The 14045-nt window shown below is 38.8% G+C and overlaps 1 protein-coding gene across 1 annotated transcript in view; it reads left to right on the top strand.

Moving 5' to 3' along the window:
- The window catches only part of XYLB (xylulokinase), an 81676-nt gene that overhangs the window by 21834 nt on the left and 45797 nt on the right, over positions 1–14045 (top strand). Inside the window, exons 13-15 of the mRNA XM_066195862.1 lie at positions 272–387; positions 2680–2753; positions 4048–4144. Of these exons, the coding sequence (XP_066051959.1) occupies positions 272–387; positions 2680–2753; positions 4048–4144 (287 nt within the window). The remainder of the gene's footprint in view (positions 1–271; positions 388–2679; positions 2754–4047; positions 4145–14045) is intronic.

Consider the following 14045-nt stretch of genomic DNA (forward strand, 5'->3'; position numbering starts at 1 on the left):
CCTGCCAGCCTGGATCTAACCTCACTCACTGGAGAAATGTATACCTCCACCTCTGCACTGTGTTCCCCAGCACCTCCAGTAAAAGTTGCTTTCTCTTATCTTGCTCTTCCTTCTCTATCTCTTTCCATAATGAAGTGATGATATCTTTTAACTTGCCCAGCTGTATTTGGCTGATAAACTAAACAACAATATGAAGTAAAGGAACAAAATGCTTTAAAAGTCTAGAGCTCAACATTTTGGAAAATGTGTATGGTGTGTTTATCTGTTTCAGTTTTAAGAATGGTTCTCTGATGAGAGAGAGAATCAGAGATGACTGTGCTTCTGGCTCCTGGGATGAATTCTCCAAAGCTTTATCATCAACTGTTGCTGGAAACAGTGGCAACTTGGGTATGAACCTTAGCAGGGCTGGGACTTGGAGGGTTTGCTTAGACACATACTGCAGTTGGTGTTGTACCTGCTTTTTATTTGGGTCATCATAAAGGTCAAGAGTTAACTAGAGCAAGAGAAATTCTGGATGTGTACTTGGAAATGCTCTGTTGACAGCCTAAGTGTCATCAGAGTGTTTTCCTTCAATATTCACTGACTAAGAAAATTATATTTATGGATCTCCTTTGGTCGTTGGAAGGGTTTTAGTAACATCTTAGCTGTAGAACGTTTAAAACTAGTAATTTCCGAAGGAGGCTTTCATTAAAGTTTATTTCTTTTTCTGAAGACTCAAACCAAGTGAATTAAGTAGCTCCATATTATTTCTTTCTCAGTCTTTTCTCTAGAATCTTGTTCATGCATATATTTTGTTGAATCTTCTACAAAGCAATGATGTCAAGGGATGCCCAGATTTCCTGCATTTTCCCCAATGTGTGTCACAGAAGCATTTCATCCCTGTTTTTTCCCCCATGTTATGGTTAATGAATGAAATGTAACAAAATTACGATCATGGAAATATTTAAAAAATACTATTAAACTCATGGATTTGAAGTTTTATGTTATTTTCTTTCCCACAGTTTAAGATTTTACCAGTCTAATATGTAGCTCTGAAATAAGCTGTCAAAAAGTGAGCACACGTCCAACCAAGATTAAAAAGGACCCATTGCAGGGTTTGCATCATCTCAGGTGTGAATTGATATGAGTAAAATTAATGTAAAAATTGTAGGCAGCAAAGTTTTTAAATGTAGATATTTAAGCTATAGAAGACTTCACTCCTTAGCAAAGTGAATTTAAGATAGAGCCTCTTGACACTGTGAGATTAGATTTTTCATTTTTAGAAGCTCTGTTATGTTGTCTGTCAAATCCAGTCTCTGTGGGGTATTAAAATGACCAGGAATCTCTTTTCACTAGAAGACAAATCAATTCTAGTGTTTTAGAAAATGGGAAGAAATTATTCTAAAACCCCAAAGTCAGCCAGTTTAGACAATATTAAAAAATATTGGAAGTTGATGAAAATGTTGTTACTGAACCAGGACAGTGCCTTTAAGTTTTAAAGTTTGTGTTATAGTATATTCAGCTGAATATCTCATTCCTCTATAAAATGGGTGTTTCATGGAACTCATCCTCAATAATCCATACACTAGAATAACCTCTGGGTATATCTGTAAAAATGCAGTAATCTCCATAATTTGAGTGGCTGGGGGAAGCAAAGCAAAGGCATAGCTGGTTAAATACCACCCCCCCTTTTGCTCCCTGTGCTCCCTGTTGTGTGAGAAAGTGCCTCTGCAGAGGTTTGGAGGTCAGAATTGGAATGTTGGGATGTGCATCCCCTGACAGGCCCTGCAGATCTGTGACACACAGAGTTGCTTACTGGCAACTGTGCAGAGTGTTTAACCAGAAAGGTTATGTGTGCTAAAGCACAGGATTATTTTGCGTCTTATTTTGCCAGAAATCACAGGTCTATGGGGCAGCACACTTTTGTTCCGAGGTTAGAACCTCAGAAACTCTCCTTAGTTTCTTAACTATTCTGTTCAGTTTTTCTGTTCTCATTTTTTCTGGTCTCCTTTCTTGAATATTTTTTCTGACCAACCCAAAGGAATCTTTGTCTAGCTGTCTACAAAGCATTACAGCATTTCCTCAGATCTCATCAAAACTATTCAGAGACCAGCTCTGCTTCGTGACTTAAAATATCTGATGTTCTCTAATAAGCTCGTGAAATCTAATCCAGGGTATGAAATGTTCCAATATTCCTGTACTCTTCTTACCAACTTGCCATTTTTTTCTGTGTGTGTGTTTGTTTTTTTCTCCTTTCACCCTTGCATATGACCTACTCAGACTATTTCTAGTATGTGTTATGTATTATCTGTGTTACTTGCAAGTGTGTGTATTGTGGTGGATGTATCCTCTTTTGTAGGCTTGGTGTTTATTACATTGTTTAGCATGTTTCAAATCTGCATTTTGTAAACTGAGAATCATAGAATTATAGAATATCCTGAGTTGGAAGGGACCCACTGGGATCATTAAAGTCCAACTCATGGCTCTACAGAGGAGAGTTCAAGAATCCCTCCACATGGCTCAGAACATTGTTAAGAAGTTGATGTGTGGACTGAAATTAGTAAAGAAACAGGTTGTGTGCTGACTTATATGTCCAAATACATGATAAACATCTATTATCATTTTAGCTGGGTGCAGAAATAAGATTCCAACTTTGGGCCTGGGAGAAAACATGACACTCTTTACTGTTCCTTGATGCAGGTTTCTACTTTGATGTGATGGAAATTACTCCTGAAGCAGTTGGGATTCACAGATTCAACAGAGACAACCAAAAGGTAGTAATAATCTAGTTAATGTCTCAGACTTTGAAGGGGTGCTGTCAAGGCTTCAAATCTTTGCCATTATATATTTTTTTCTTTCTGTCTGAAATATTTACTTTCCAGTTTAATTTATTGATGCAAGTCCCTGGGACGATTTTCATAAGGAAGTATTTGGTCTGTAGCCTGAGAGCCTCTACAGAGCCATGTCTGAACTAGAACTTATATGGTATTGTTTTTATGATATGCTTTCTTTACTGGAAAATGTGGATTTACTGAAACCAACACTGTCTTTGAGACAGGATTAACTTTAAGCTTACTGAGAACTTAGTACATGTACATGACTTAGTCCTTGTTTTTTAAATTTTAGACACATAGATAAGGGTGTGTGGAAACTTTGGGCTGTAATATTTTGTCTATATATGTGTGAACTAAAGACCTCATTTTGCTGCCCTGCATGACTCGGAGTAACCCACAAGCCACATAGTGGTATGTGAAGGGAGAGAGGAAGTTCTTTGTATATTTTCCTTTTTGTTTTTTTTTTTGAGGAATGGTTGTTGTTTAAATGCCTGACTTTCTGGGTGGTACTGAAACTCAGGAGATGTCTTTGATCAATCATGACTCCCAGTCGATTAGACCTCACGTAGGTGAACAGAGATTGATGCTATCTGGTGTTTGCAGTGCAGCTCTACTCTCTTAAGTGTTGGCTGTTAAATGAATGCTTAATCACTTCTAGCTGTTACACAAATGTAGGCACTTACTGCAGTGCATGGAGAAACTCAACTTCGCGTGAAGGATTCCCTCTGTTTGCAGTTCAATATTCTCCTGCTTCTCTTGCCAGGACAGAAAAATGTTATAGATAGAAACGAAATAAACTAATGAAAAGATGACATGGTTTCACTTTTGTGCAGACAGAAATAGGTTTAAACTTCTGTGACATTGCTTTATTCATCTGAATTTTATCTAATGGCTTTAATTTTGTATTTTTGAGATATTGATTCCTAAGCAGCTCTTGGTGATGGGAGATGATTCGGGAAAAGTTTAAAACTTCCCCTAAACTTCTTCCCATTGTGCATCAACTTCAAGTTTGATGTACTTGCCTACAGCATGGAGGATATGGGTTGTGTTCTCTGTCATGAGTCCTTAGGTCCATCTTGTGTGCATGAGTGAAGAACTGGGCCTAGATGAGAGCAGACTTCAGGGTGAAGGCAAAGATAATCAACTATAGATCTGCCTTGTGTTTTTAACCACTCTGCAGCTTGGCATTGAATGCTGGCTAAGGTGTTGTTAATTCATTCCCTCTTTGGTACAGGTCCCAAGATTTCCAAAGGAAGTAGAAATACGAGCATTGATTGAAGGGCAGTTCATGGCCAAGAGGATTCATGCGGAAAAGCTGGGATATAAAGTCTGTAAGTATGATGAGATTCCTGTCCTGCCTGATGGATACAGAAACGGGTATGAATTCTGAATTTGGTCTCTTGGAAAAATTATTGATGGTGTGTTGGGTGCAAGTTTTTACAGATGTTAACATTAGAAGGACCAAGGAAGTTTAACTTTAAGAAGACTTATTTTTCAAGTATTCTTGCTGTTTCGTTGTTTCTGACCTGCATTGTCCATTTTGAAATAAGAGTGTGGCCTTCAATAGCTTGATAAGTGAAAAGAAGACCAGCCCTCTGCCTGAAGCACAAGACTAACTCAGAAAATCTGAAATCTATGCTTAGTTCTTGGATCTGCCATAAGCTGGTCACGTACCTCTTTACCTCAGTTTTCTGTTAATAAGGCAGAAGCCCTTTCTCTGTCTTGTGATTTAGAGAGCAAGAGATCCAGCTTCCTAGAATTTATGATATGAATAGTTTTTAGCACATTGGAACGGCAAAGTCAGCCAGTGTTTCACCTAGAGAAGTGGGTTCAGATCATTACGAGGTGTACAATTCTACGAAAATAATACAGGCAAGCCTGTAAGGTTTTTGTTGATATTTTCTGTCAGTGTATCAGCCAGCGGTATCTTAAACATACTGAATTAACTCATCTGGAGGATTTTTAATAAATATTTTATTTTTAAAAGTCATATTATTTTTATTTACATCCTGACTTCCTTCTTCACAAGTCATTGCTTGATTCCTACCCCCAGGCTTTTATCAATAATCACGAAGGACAGAATATTTTTATTGTTTATTTTTTAAGAGAGAACTCCAGGAGCTGAAAGTTGAGAAAATGCAGAGATACTGGAACAAATCACAAGGCTTGACAGTGCCACCTCATAAATTTACTCTGTAAAGATTTTTGTGTTTTATATTTTCTTATATAGTTGAAACTATATTTATTTATGGAGGTTATTTATGCAGACAGGCAGAATTTCAAATAGAATGTGCTTAAAATACCTGTTTAGCCTTCATTCTTGGATTCTGCTGCACCAAAATCTTGGCTTATATAGCCTAGAAAGCTCATGGCTGAGGGCAGTTTTGCACTCTGTAAATGTCAGAGGTTAGACAAGCAGCAGAGTGTGAGAAGAACTATTTGAGATATCAGACAACCCTGACACAGGAACAAATGGGGATAAATTATCTGTAAATACATTTAGGCTGAGCTGGACAGCGAAAAATTCAAATAGTTTTAGAATGTGGCTTAATAAGCTTTAAGAATTTTTCATTAGTATTTTTTAAAATGCTGTAGATGCCTACAATGAAAAGGAGACAGGTGTGATTGGATTATGTTCCTATGGATTCTTTGGAATATTGTGTACTTTTGTTTTGCTGCATCCCTAGGGCCTTTGAGCTATTTGGTAACTTAACAGATGAGTTGCTTTAAAAAAGAACTGCTGTACACAGTGTAGGCTGTGCGCATCTCCCACTTCTCCTTAGTGGTATTATTTAAATGTCATACTCTGTTGTTTGTGTAGTGATGGCAGGCTCACGTCTGCATTTGTTGTGTGACAGCTCTGAAAACAGGGTGTGTTCTCAATGTGTTTCAGGGTATGGATGAGCATTGTGGGAATTACTCCAGCATTGCCAGACTTTCTCTTGTTTAATAGCTGCTGTTTTTCAGGCTGCCTTTTTTTTTTTTTCCTCCTTCCTTTTAATGTGATTTAAAAGCTTATTTATTTTTTGGATTAAATATGCAGTCAGGACCCTTGTGTTTATTCATTTCCTTTTAGGCCTTGCCTACATGGGGGATTTACTTTGATATTTCCAGGAATCAAGCTGATTTACATTCAGAAATATAATCACAGCAGGGTAAATCTTGGCTTTTTTATTTTTTATTTCCCCCCCCCCCCCCTGCTGTTTGCACTGATGGGAGAATGCAGTAGGAAGTGCTCACAAGATCTGGAAGGTTCTATGATGACACCTATTAAATCAATGTCAGTCACAACAAATGCCTTGCTGGGGTTCCCTGAGGTTTGCGTGGTGCTGTCACAGTGGTGCATATGAGTCAGAAACCTGGCTAAGAATTTCCCTATCTCTGGCACCAAGGTGCTGGAAAATGGTTTTGGCAGCTGTGAACCTGCCTCTCTGTTCTTGGGCCAAATGCAGTTTGGATGGCTGTAATCAGAAAAGCAACAGCGTACGTGAGAGAGAATTTTGGAAAAATAAACAAATTAAAACCTGCCATATAGAGTTCCTGGTAATGCACTGTGAACATGACAAACATTAGATAATCCCTTAGAATTAGCTTCCAGTTAATGAATATATTATCTTGCAAGGAGCAGTATTTTGAATCCTCAGTCTAGCTGCTGCTGTGGGAAGGAGTGTGATGATGCTGAAAGAGCTTTTTATACGTGAGGTTTTGTTCCCAGGTGGATGTGTCTGGCACATTATAGATCTGATATAAATTACAAATAATAGTTTAAAATACCCCTTAAAACAGCTCCTCAGGTGCTGTTCGTGCTGCCTGTGACACGAGCTCAGATTTCAGTACGGCTTTGGTGCCAGTAGAGGGCAGGGGATTCTGTCTCATGAATTTTGTCTCCGAGGCTAGGACGTGTCAGCCTTGTTCTGAAAATGGCACACAGTCACCAGATGATCCTTAGGAGAAAGGTTAAACCTTATATTAATTGTGATTTAAAGGCTTTCAAAGTGTGTGTCACCCTGTTCTAATTGCTCTAATCTTTCTCAATCAGGTTTCAGAGGAAATCATTCAGTAACACCCTGTATCCTGTTTTGCTTATGTGCTTAAGGGGTGGATTGAGTGTTGAATCTAGAAACAAACAAGTGAAGTTGGGTCTGTCCCTGTTGTTTACATCCTCCCATTCAGAGATTCATGAAGATAAGGTGAAGGTTTGCTGTTCTGCCTTTATTCTCCTGAATTTTGATCGTATCATAAACACCTATTTTTTCACTTCCTTTTACTGCTTGCAGCCATCCCCCTTGGAAAGCCAAGCTCACAACTGGAGTTCAGAGGCTGGACTTACAGCCATTCTTGCTGCATGGTTGGGGGACCCTCTGAAGTCAAAACCATGGTAACTTTATGGAGAAATGACAGTGTCTGCTGCTCGGTGCCACAGGTGATCACAGCAGCTATAAAGCTGTCAGTGCTACAGACTGATCTGCCAGTATATACCTCAATAATCTTGATGGTCACTTCAGAGTTGCTTCTATTCCTGACCAAGAAATCCTAAAGTTCATCCTACAATTGACACTGACTGGAGAATGTTGCCATGGTCCTTGCTTGGACCTAGTGAGGCTGTCCTGGTGAGGACCCACAAAACTGATTAATTTTGGGAGCAAAATCCATCCCCCACCTTAATGATAGGTGAGGTAAATATGCCATGATGTATGTTACATATGCTGAAGGAAAATAGCACACAGGCAGGGGTTCTGTGTTGATCACACATGTAGTCAATAGATATTTAAATTACATTCTGCTCAAGAGGAATGCTCTAGGTAGGAACCTTCATGTCAATGGTAATGTCAGTCAATACATGTTGGGTCAGGTGTGTGCTAGAGTTGTTTTAAGTAAGCTTTTGTGGGACAAAAGCAGCAATTAATAAATCCTGCCACATAGGAAGTCTGATTATCTGGGGTGGGGTCTGTGCTGAAGCTGTTAACTTTGGACAGGGCTTTTCCATCTTCATGTTTTTGTGCCTGTCAGTGAGTTCATAATACTCCAAATGCCCAATGTGCTGTTCTGTCACATTTATACTTTTAGGAATCTGATTCTGCCACCTAACTGTCATCAGCAGGGGCAGGGGGATAGAAGGTGCCACAATTTACAAGTGCAGGCTTTGTCCATAAAGCCCTGTGTCTGTGATTATTGTGTAATTTATAGTTTCTTGCATACATAAATCCATCACTCACAAATAATGTTGGTGCCTTGAATTCTAGTGACTGTATTGGTGTGAAAGTGCTGGCTGGGGTGACACTGACTTGCCTGGGGCTTTGCACTGCTGTAAGAATGAACTGATTTTTTTAAGTGGGGTGGATTCTTGAAAAAAAAATAGCAGTCCTGCAGTGCTAAGAAGAAAAAGGGGAACGTCAGAGCATGCTGGGCCTCTTTTCTCAGTGATTGGAGGGGGGGCTTACATTTCTGAAGAACTCAACTTAAGATTACACGAGGGCAAACTCCCAAGGTGACAAATTTTCTTTTTCTTCAGGTGGTGCTTTCTTCTGATGCTCTTCTCAGCAGGCTGGAGGTAGCAGTAATGTGTGGCTTTTTGTCTGCAGGAAAGGCAGTCTGATGGAGTCAGGGATGCTCAGAAAACAGAATCAAGGAATCATTAATGTTGGAAAGGACCTCCAAGATCATCACATCCAACATTTGACCGAACACCACCATACTCACTAAGACATGTCATGAAATGCCACACCCACATGTTTTTTGAACACTTTCAGGGATAGTGACTCCACCACTTCCCTGGGGAGCTTGTTTCTAGCTATCAGTTAGTTCCACATGGACCAGTTGTGTTTCATTGTTCCTGTTGTCTCGTGGAGGCACAGAAACCCAAAGGTGGGACGTGAGGCTGTTGCTCCCCAGCAAAGTTTTGGGTTCATTGGAGGATGAAGTGGCTCTCCTGCTTAGCAGGGCTGGATGTCACTGGTCCTCGGGATGCTTCAGGGATGTCTTTGTGTCTGGCTGTGAGACAGGTTGTCCTGCTGGTTGTTGTCCTTGACTTCTGGAGTTTGTGGCTTTGCTCTCCAAAACTCTTGTGAATTATTGGGAACGTGGGGATTCTTGTTCTGTCTTTGCCTGCACTGCTGAGTGTGTGTTTACTCCAGTTGTAGCAGTGTTTTGGCTGAAATAAAGAACACTGGGAGTGAGGCCATTTTGTAGTTGCATACAGATTAAATTGATGTTTATGCCCTGCGGGATTTAAATTTCTTAGAGAAATCAATACTAAAATGTTGTGTTGGCTTCGTGCTTGTCTCTTGCTGTTTACTGCTGAGAGTGCTGATGGTGTTTCAGCAGCATGAGGGTGCTGGCTTTGTTAGGAGCCTTTTGCTTCAGTAAGTTTGTGAAAACAGTTTAAAAATCATTTGAGGACAGTGACAGGTTGAAGTTTTCTTTTTGAAACAATCGTGAATAGTGGTAACAGCCAGATTGAAACATGTGAACAGAGATGGGGCAGAGTGTGCTGCTTGGCATGCAGTACAAACAGACCTCAGAAATGCCTTGCCATTACATCTTAAACATATATTTTTGAGGGAGGAGTGTTGGCTCAAGAAGTACTTTGAAATTCATCAGAGGCAGGATCTTCCTCCCAGATAAGCCTGTCATTCTGCTGCAGAGGATATTTGTATTTTCTGATGAAACTTCTGGCTGATAAAAGTGCCAGTGTGAGATGGGCAATAGCTTGCCAAGAACTTGACTCTACCCCCTTTTATTTTTCACAGAGCATTCGACTTTTATCACGTAGCTGAGCCTTCAAGGCACGATCAAGCAAGGCTTGGTTTTAAGCCAGTGATCTGGAAAGGTTGGTTAGTTCATTACCAATTCCCTGACCAAGTATTTCACAAAAAATGGCTTTTTATTGTTACTTGGCTCAGGAGAGTAAAGTATTAGTTTAACTAATTTTTTAAAGGGTTAGATAAAATGTCTCTGAAGGAAATGACCTCATGTGCTATAAGGAAGCTGCTTACGTGCTCTAGAATTTTTCATGCAGTGGCTATTGTCTTGCTTTTATTTTGCTTTATTGTTGTCATACATATACAGGAAACACAATGAAGACAGAAAATCTGAAGAGTTAATAAAAAGATTGGAAAGAGTACTATCTGTCTTTCTTTTCTGACACAATGATAAAATGTTGTCATTGTTTGAACAATTGCTTTTAATGTTTGGTCAGCAAAAGACCAAGTATGTAAATGGTTCAATTCCTGTGCCCTGATGTTAGGAGAGATTGTTTATGGCTCTGTCAGTGGATGTACTGTTCAGACAGTACTCACAAAAATAGTCAAGCTGTCAGTTCGCTGGGTTTGTTAGAGCTTTGTGGATCTCTGGAAGCTGGGAACCTGGAGATCAGTTGGGTTATCTGCTAAATATCCTTTTATTGCTTGTTTTTTGAGACTGATCTACAGTTTTAAATCCAATTAGATTAGCAAGGGAATGACATGACTGCAGTCTGTAAGTACCTTCTTGGGGAAAGGAAACTTGATAATATAGGACTCTTGAGCCTTACAGACAGAAACATTATGGTTCAATAACTGGAAGCTGAAAGCAGGCAAACCTCAAATGACAAGGAAGGTGCAGATTTTTAACAGAAACTGAAATCAAACTGCAGCAATTGACAGTGGTGTAATGAATTCTTTAGCACGGGCAGTTTTGAGAACAAGATTTTTTTCCCCCTAAAACTAGGTGCTCTGGCCTAAAGAGATCATTTATGTTATTGAAGAGTGAGTTTAAAATATGATACTTGTCCATTCCATCTCAGACACATGGGAATCTGTAAGAAATGCCATTGCTAAGAAGTTCACCTGATTCACAGCCGTATAACATTGCTGTGTAGTAGTCATTTATACCCATAGCAACTTCTAGTATCATTGCAAATGAATCCCTGTTTTCACAATCATTCTGCTTGTAAAAGACCATGTTTACCATAGTTGACACTTAGTGAAATGCTACAAATTTATTACTTTAAATCTTTCTCCAGGTGTGTTCCTGTATTTTCATTTTTGTTGCAAAAATGTGACAGTCCTGTTAGGGAACTCCAATCAGTTCTCCCAAGACTTCCTTAGTCCTTCCAGCTGTTCCAGCTGTTTTTCCTTTTTTCTTTCTTTTTTTTTTTTTTTTTTTTTTTTTTTTTAATTTTTTTTTAACTGGTTCAAGGTTATTCAGCTTCTTTTACACATCTCAGGTTATGCATCACTCCTGAGCACTGAGTGTCTCAATGCTTTCAGCTGCATCAACCCACGCTTGGGGTTTTCAGTGTTAACAGGGGTTCCTACTAAACAAGTCGTTCTTTCCCTGCTTCCTCTATTTGCCTGCACATACAATGATTTTTAGCTGTGATTGTTGGCTGCATGAAATTAGGCAAGGCAATTTTCCCTTACTTAAAAAGAGATTACTGCCTAAATTTTTAAAACAATTTTGATATCCAAAGCTTTGTTTCCATCCAGACTTTGATTTCCAGAGGACAGCTACTCAGTGCTTACCCAGATTATCTCAAGAAAAGAAAAGCCAACCACCTCCCACATTTCTTAAGTAAGACACAAGTAAAGTTCACACAGTTGTGGACAAGAGTTATTTTGCTTTCTACTTGCATAATTTCAATTCTCTTAAGACATGAGGAACTAATTTGGGCAATTTTTTTTCTTATTTCTGGCCTGTGGTTTTCAAGAACATGCATGAAGGATGTTCTTTAAACTATAATGTTATTTAACCTGTGTGTGGTGTGTCTAACTTGTGCACTAGCACAGATGTGTGTGGGGCATGTAAAATGACAGTTCTCAGCCCCAAGGCTTTCACGGCTTCAGTTTAGTCCAAGTGTGAAAGGTGGCAAAAGGTGAAAAGTTAATGAAAAACAACTTTCAAGTGCAGTGTGTACTTCTCCAGTTCTCTCTCTGAGGGTAGAACAGAAATGTTTTACCTTTGCACTTGGAGGCTGGAATTCAGCATCAGTGACAGGATCAACCCAAGGAAGAAAATTGGGTGTGTGGAAGAGTGAGATTACAGCATCCACAAAATTAAGTCCCTTGATGACATGGTGGGTGACATGAAATTCCCAATCCCAGCTTCTGGACTGTGATATAATTTTTCTCTTGGATGTTCAAAAGACTGGACGTGAGAGTGTCTAGCAGTGACCTCTGGCTTGTCGGTGCTACAGCTTTCCTAGCTGGAAAATCCAAAGAATGGATAAAAGAACACAAAGGAAGTTTTCTTGAATCCGAAATTGTCTTTTTCTGACTGCAGTTAGAGTGATTGTACAGCATCAGACAAAGTAAAACTAAACTCAGGAGTACCTGCTGAGCACTGAACATCAATTACTACTCAAGTAGAAAGTGAGTTTAAAAATGGCCACTTCTCTACCACTTCTGTTAGTTTTAAAGTATTTGTATTCCATTTGACAATATCTGAAGATTAATGAGAAATGTCAAGAAATCTCTGAAAGCTGGAAACTTGAAATTAAAAATAGAAGTATGTATATACATACAAGCAAAGGGTGGGTTTGTGATGGTTTTATTTTTCAAAGTGTCTCAAAGTGAACTAGTTCTTTGGAGGATACCTCTACTGCAGATAGCTGCACTTGTCAATATTTATATGAAATGTTCCTAAAGTGTGGCTTAGCACTTAATGTTTCACCCCTGGTTGTGCCTATTTCCGTGGATTCTTCTGAAATGCATATTTATTAGACATTTTCAGAAGTTCTGGTGGATGAAAGTTCAATTAGGTCCTGGTTGTAGAAATCAGCTGCATCTTTTCAAATGTAAATCTTTTCTATTTCCACTTTTGCAGTAATACTAACAAATGAACTGACTTGTAAACGTGTTCACTTTCTAAAGTTGGTAGCCAAAGTTTCAGCGTGCTTGTCTATCTTGCAAGGTACTTCATCATTTAGCACCTTCCCTCAGGGTATTCCTCTGTCTTGTTTTCAACAGCTTAGTATCACTTTTGTTGCATTTTGAATATGGGCTTTGTATCCTGGAGGTATCCATGTGCTGAGGGAAGGCTCCTGGGGGCTCCATTTCAGTGCATCCCTGGCTGCCTTCTTTGTGCTTCCAGGATTGGTCACTCAGCTCCTTCCCTCTCCTTTGCCAATATCTGTTACTGAGCAGGGTAGCTGTCAGAATTTATCTGCACATAGCCATTTTCTTTGTGGCCAGCTTAAAACACACAGAAATATCATATATTTTATCCTGTGTGGCAGCAGCCCTGTGAGTAGCATTGGAATGAAGGTGGTCATTGGTCACGGAGCCAGAGAGATTTTGAAGGATATTTTCAAAAGCATCCATTCTCTTCACTTAAGGTGCTCTTGATTTTTTTTTTTTTCCTGTGTTTATTCCGGTCAAAAATGAACTTTTTGTTATTTTGAAGTAGCTCTAATTATAATGGCAATACAAATGTACAAGTGAAGAGCTGCTTGACTAATCTCTTCAAATTAAGTGCACTTCTAGTTAAGTGACTTAAGGTTACCTGCAAATGAACAGTTTTGCTGCAGAGAAAGTGATACAAAGCTCATATTGGGTACTTAATTTTGTGAACACAAAGGCCTGGTACCCACTGAAATGAACATCTGAAACCATTGTTTTTAAGTGTGACACATTAGAATAAGAAATTGCTGGCACATCTATTTGAAAATGTGGAACTGTTTGTAAGTAAACGGCAAGTAATAACTCCTTTAATAATCATGCGCATCTGATGCTTTGGAGCAATGCCACAAAAGTATGGAAAAAGTGATCTAATGGATGTTGTGTACCTAAGAGCTTCACATAAAAGGCTCAAAGAACAATTATCTAAGTTGAATGCAGTGTTTTAAAAACAGCTTCATCCATTTTCCTGCTATTTTTTGTGCTTTTCCTCTAAATAACTCTAATGTATATTAATTAATTGCTTGAAATAATACCAATAAATCTAACGAGGTTTGTCTAAGGCTTCACTGCACAGAGGAAACTTCATGTTTGTTTCAGTGGTGAGAGAAAAAAATAATTTACTGAAAATATTAAGAAAGCTAATATTAATTTAGATGGAACTAAATGAAATCTTTAATGCCTTTTTAAAATTATTTTCCTTAGATTGTAATTTGAATTAAATCATTACAATTGTTAAATTAGTTAAACACTAAATTAAGAAATGCAAATGAATTGAGCCCAAAATCCAATGTGGTTATTGTTTTTATTGATATATGTAGGCTAGTGGTGCGGAGCAAATTCCAATTATATCTGA

Source organism: Chamaea fasciata, unplaced genomic scaffold (genome assembly GCF_029207755.1).
Source record: "Chamaea fasciata isolate MVZ Bird 193981 ecotype frontalis unplaced genomic scaffold, bChaFas1.0.hap1 SCAF_1, whole genome shotgun sequence".
NCBI lineage: Eukaryota > Metazoa > Chordata > Aves > Passeriformes > Sylviidae > Chamaea > Chamaea fasciata.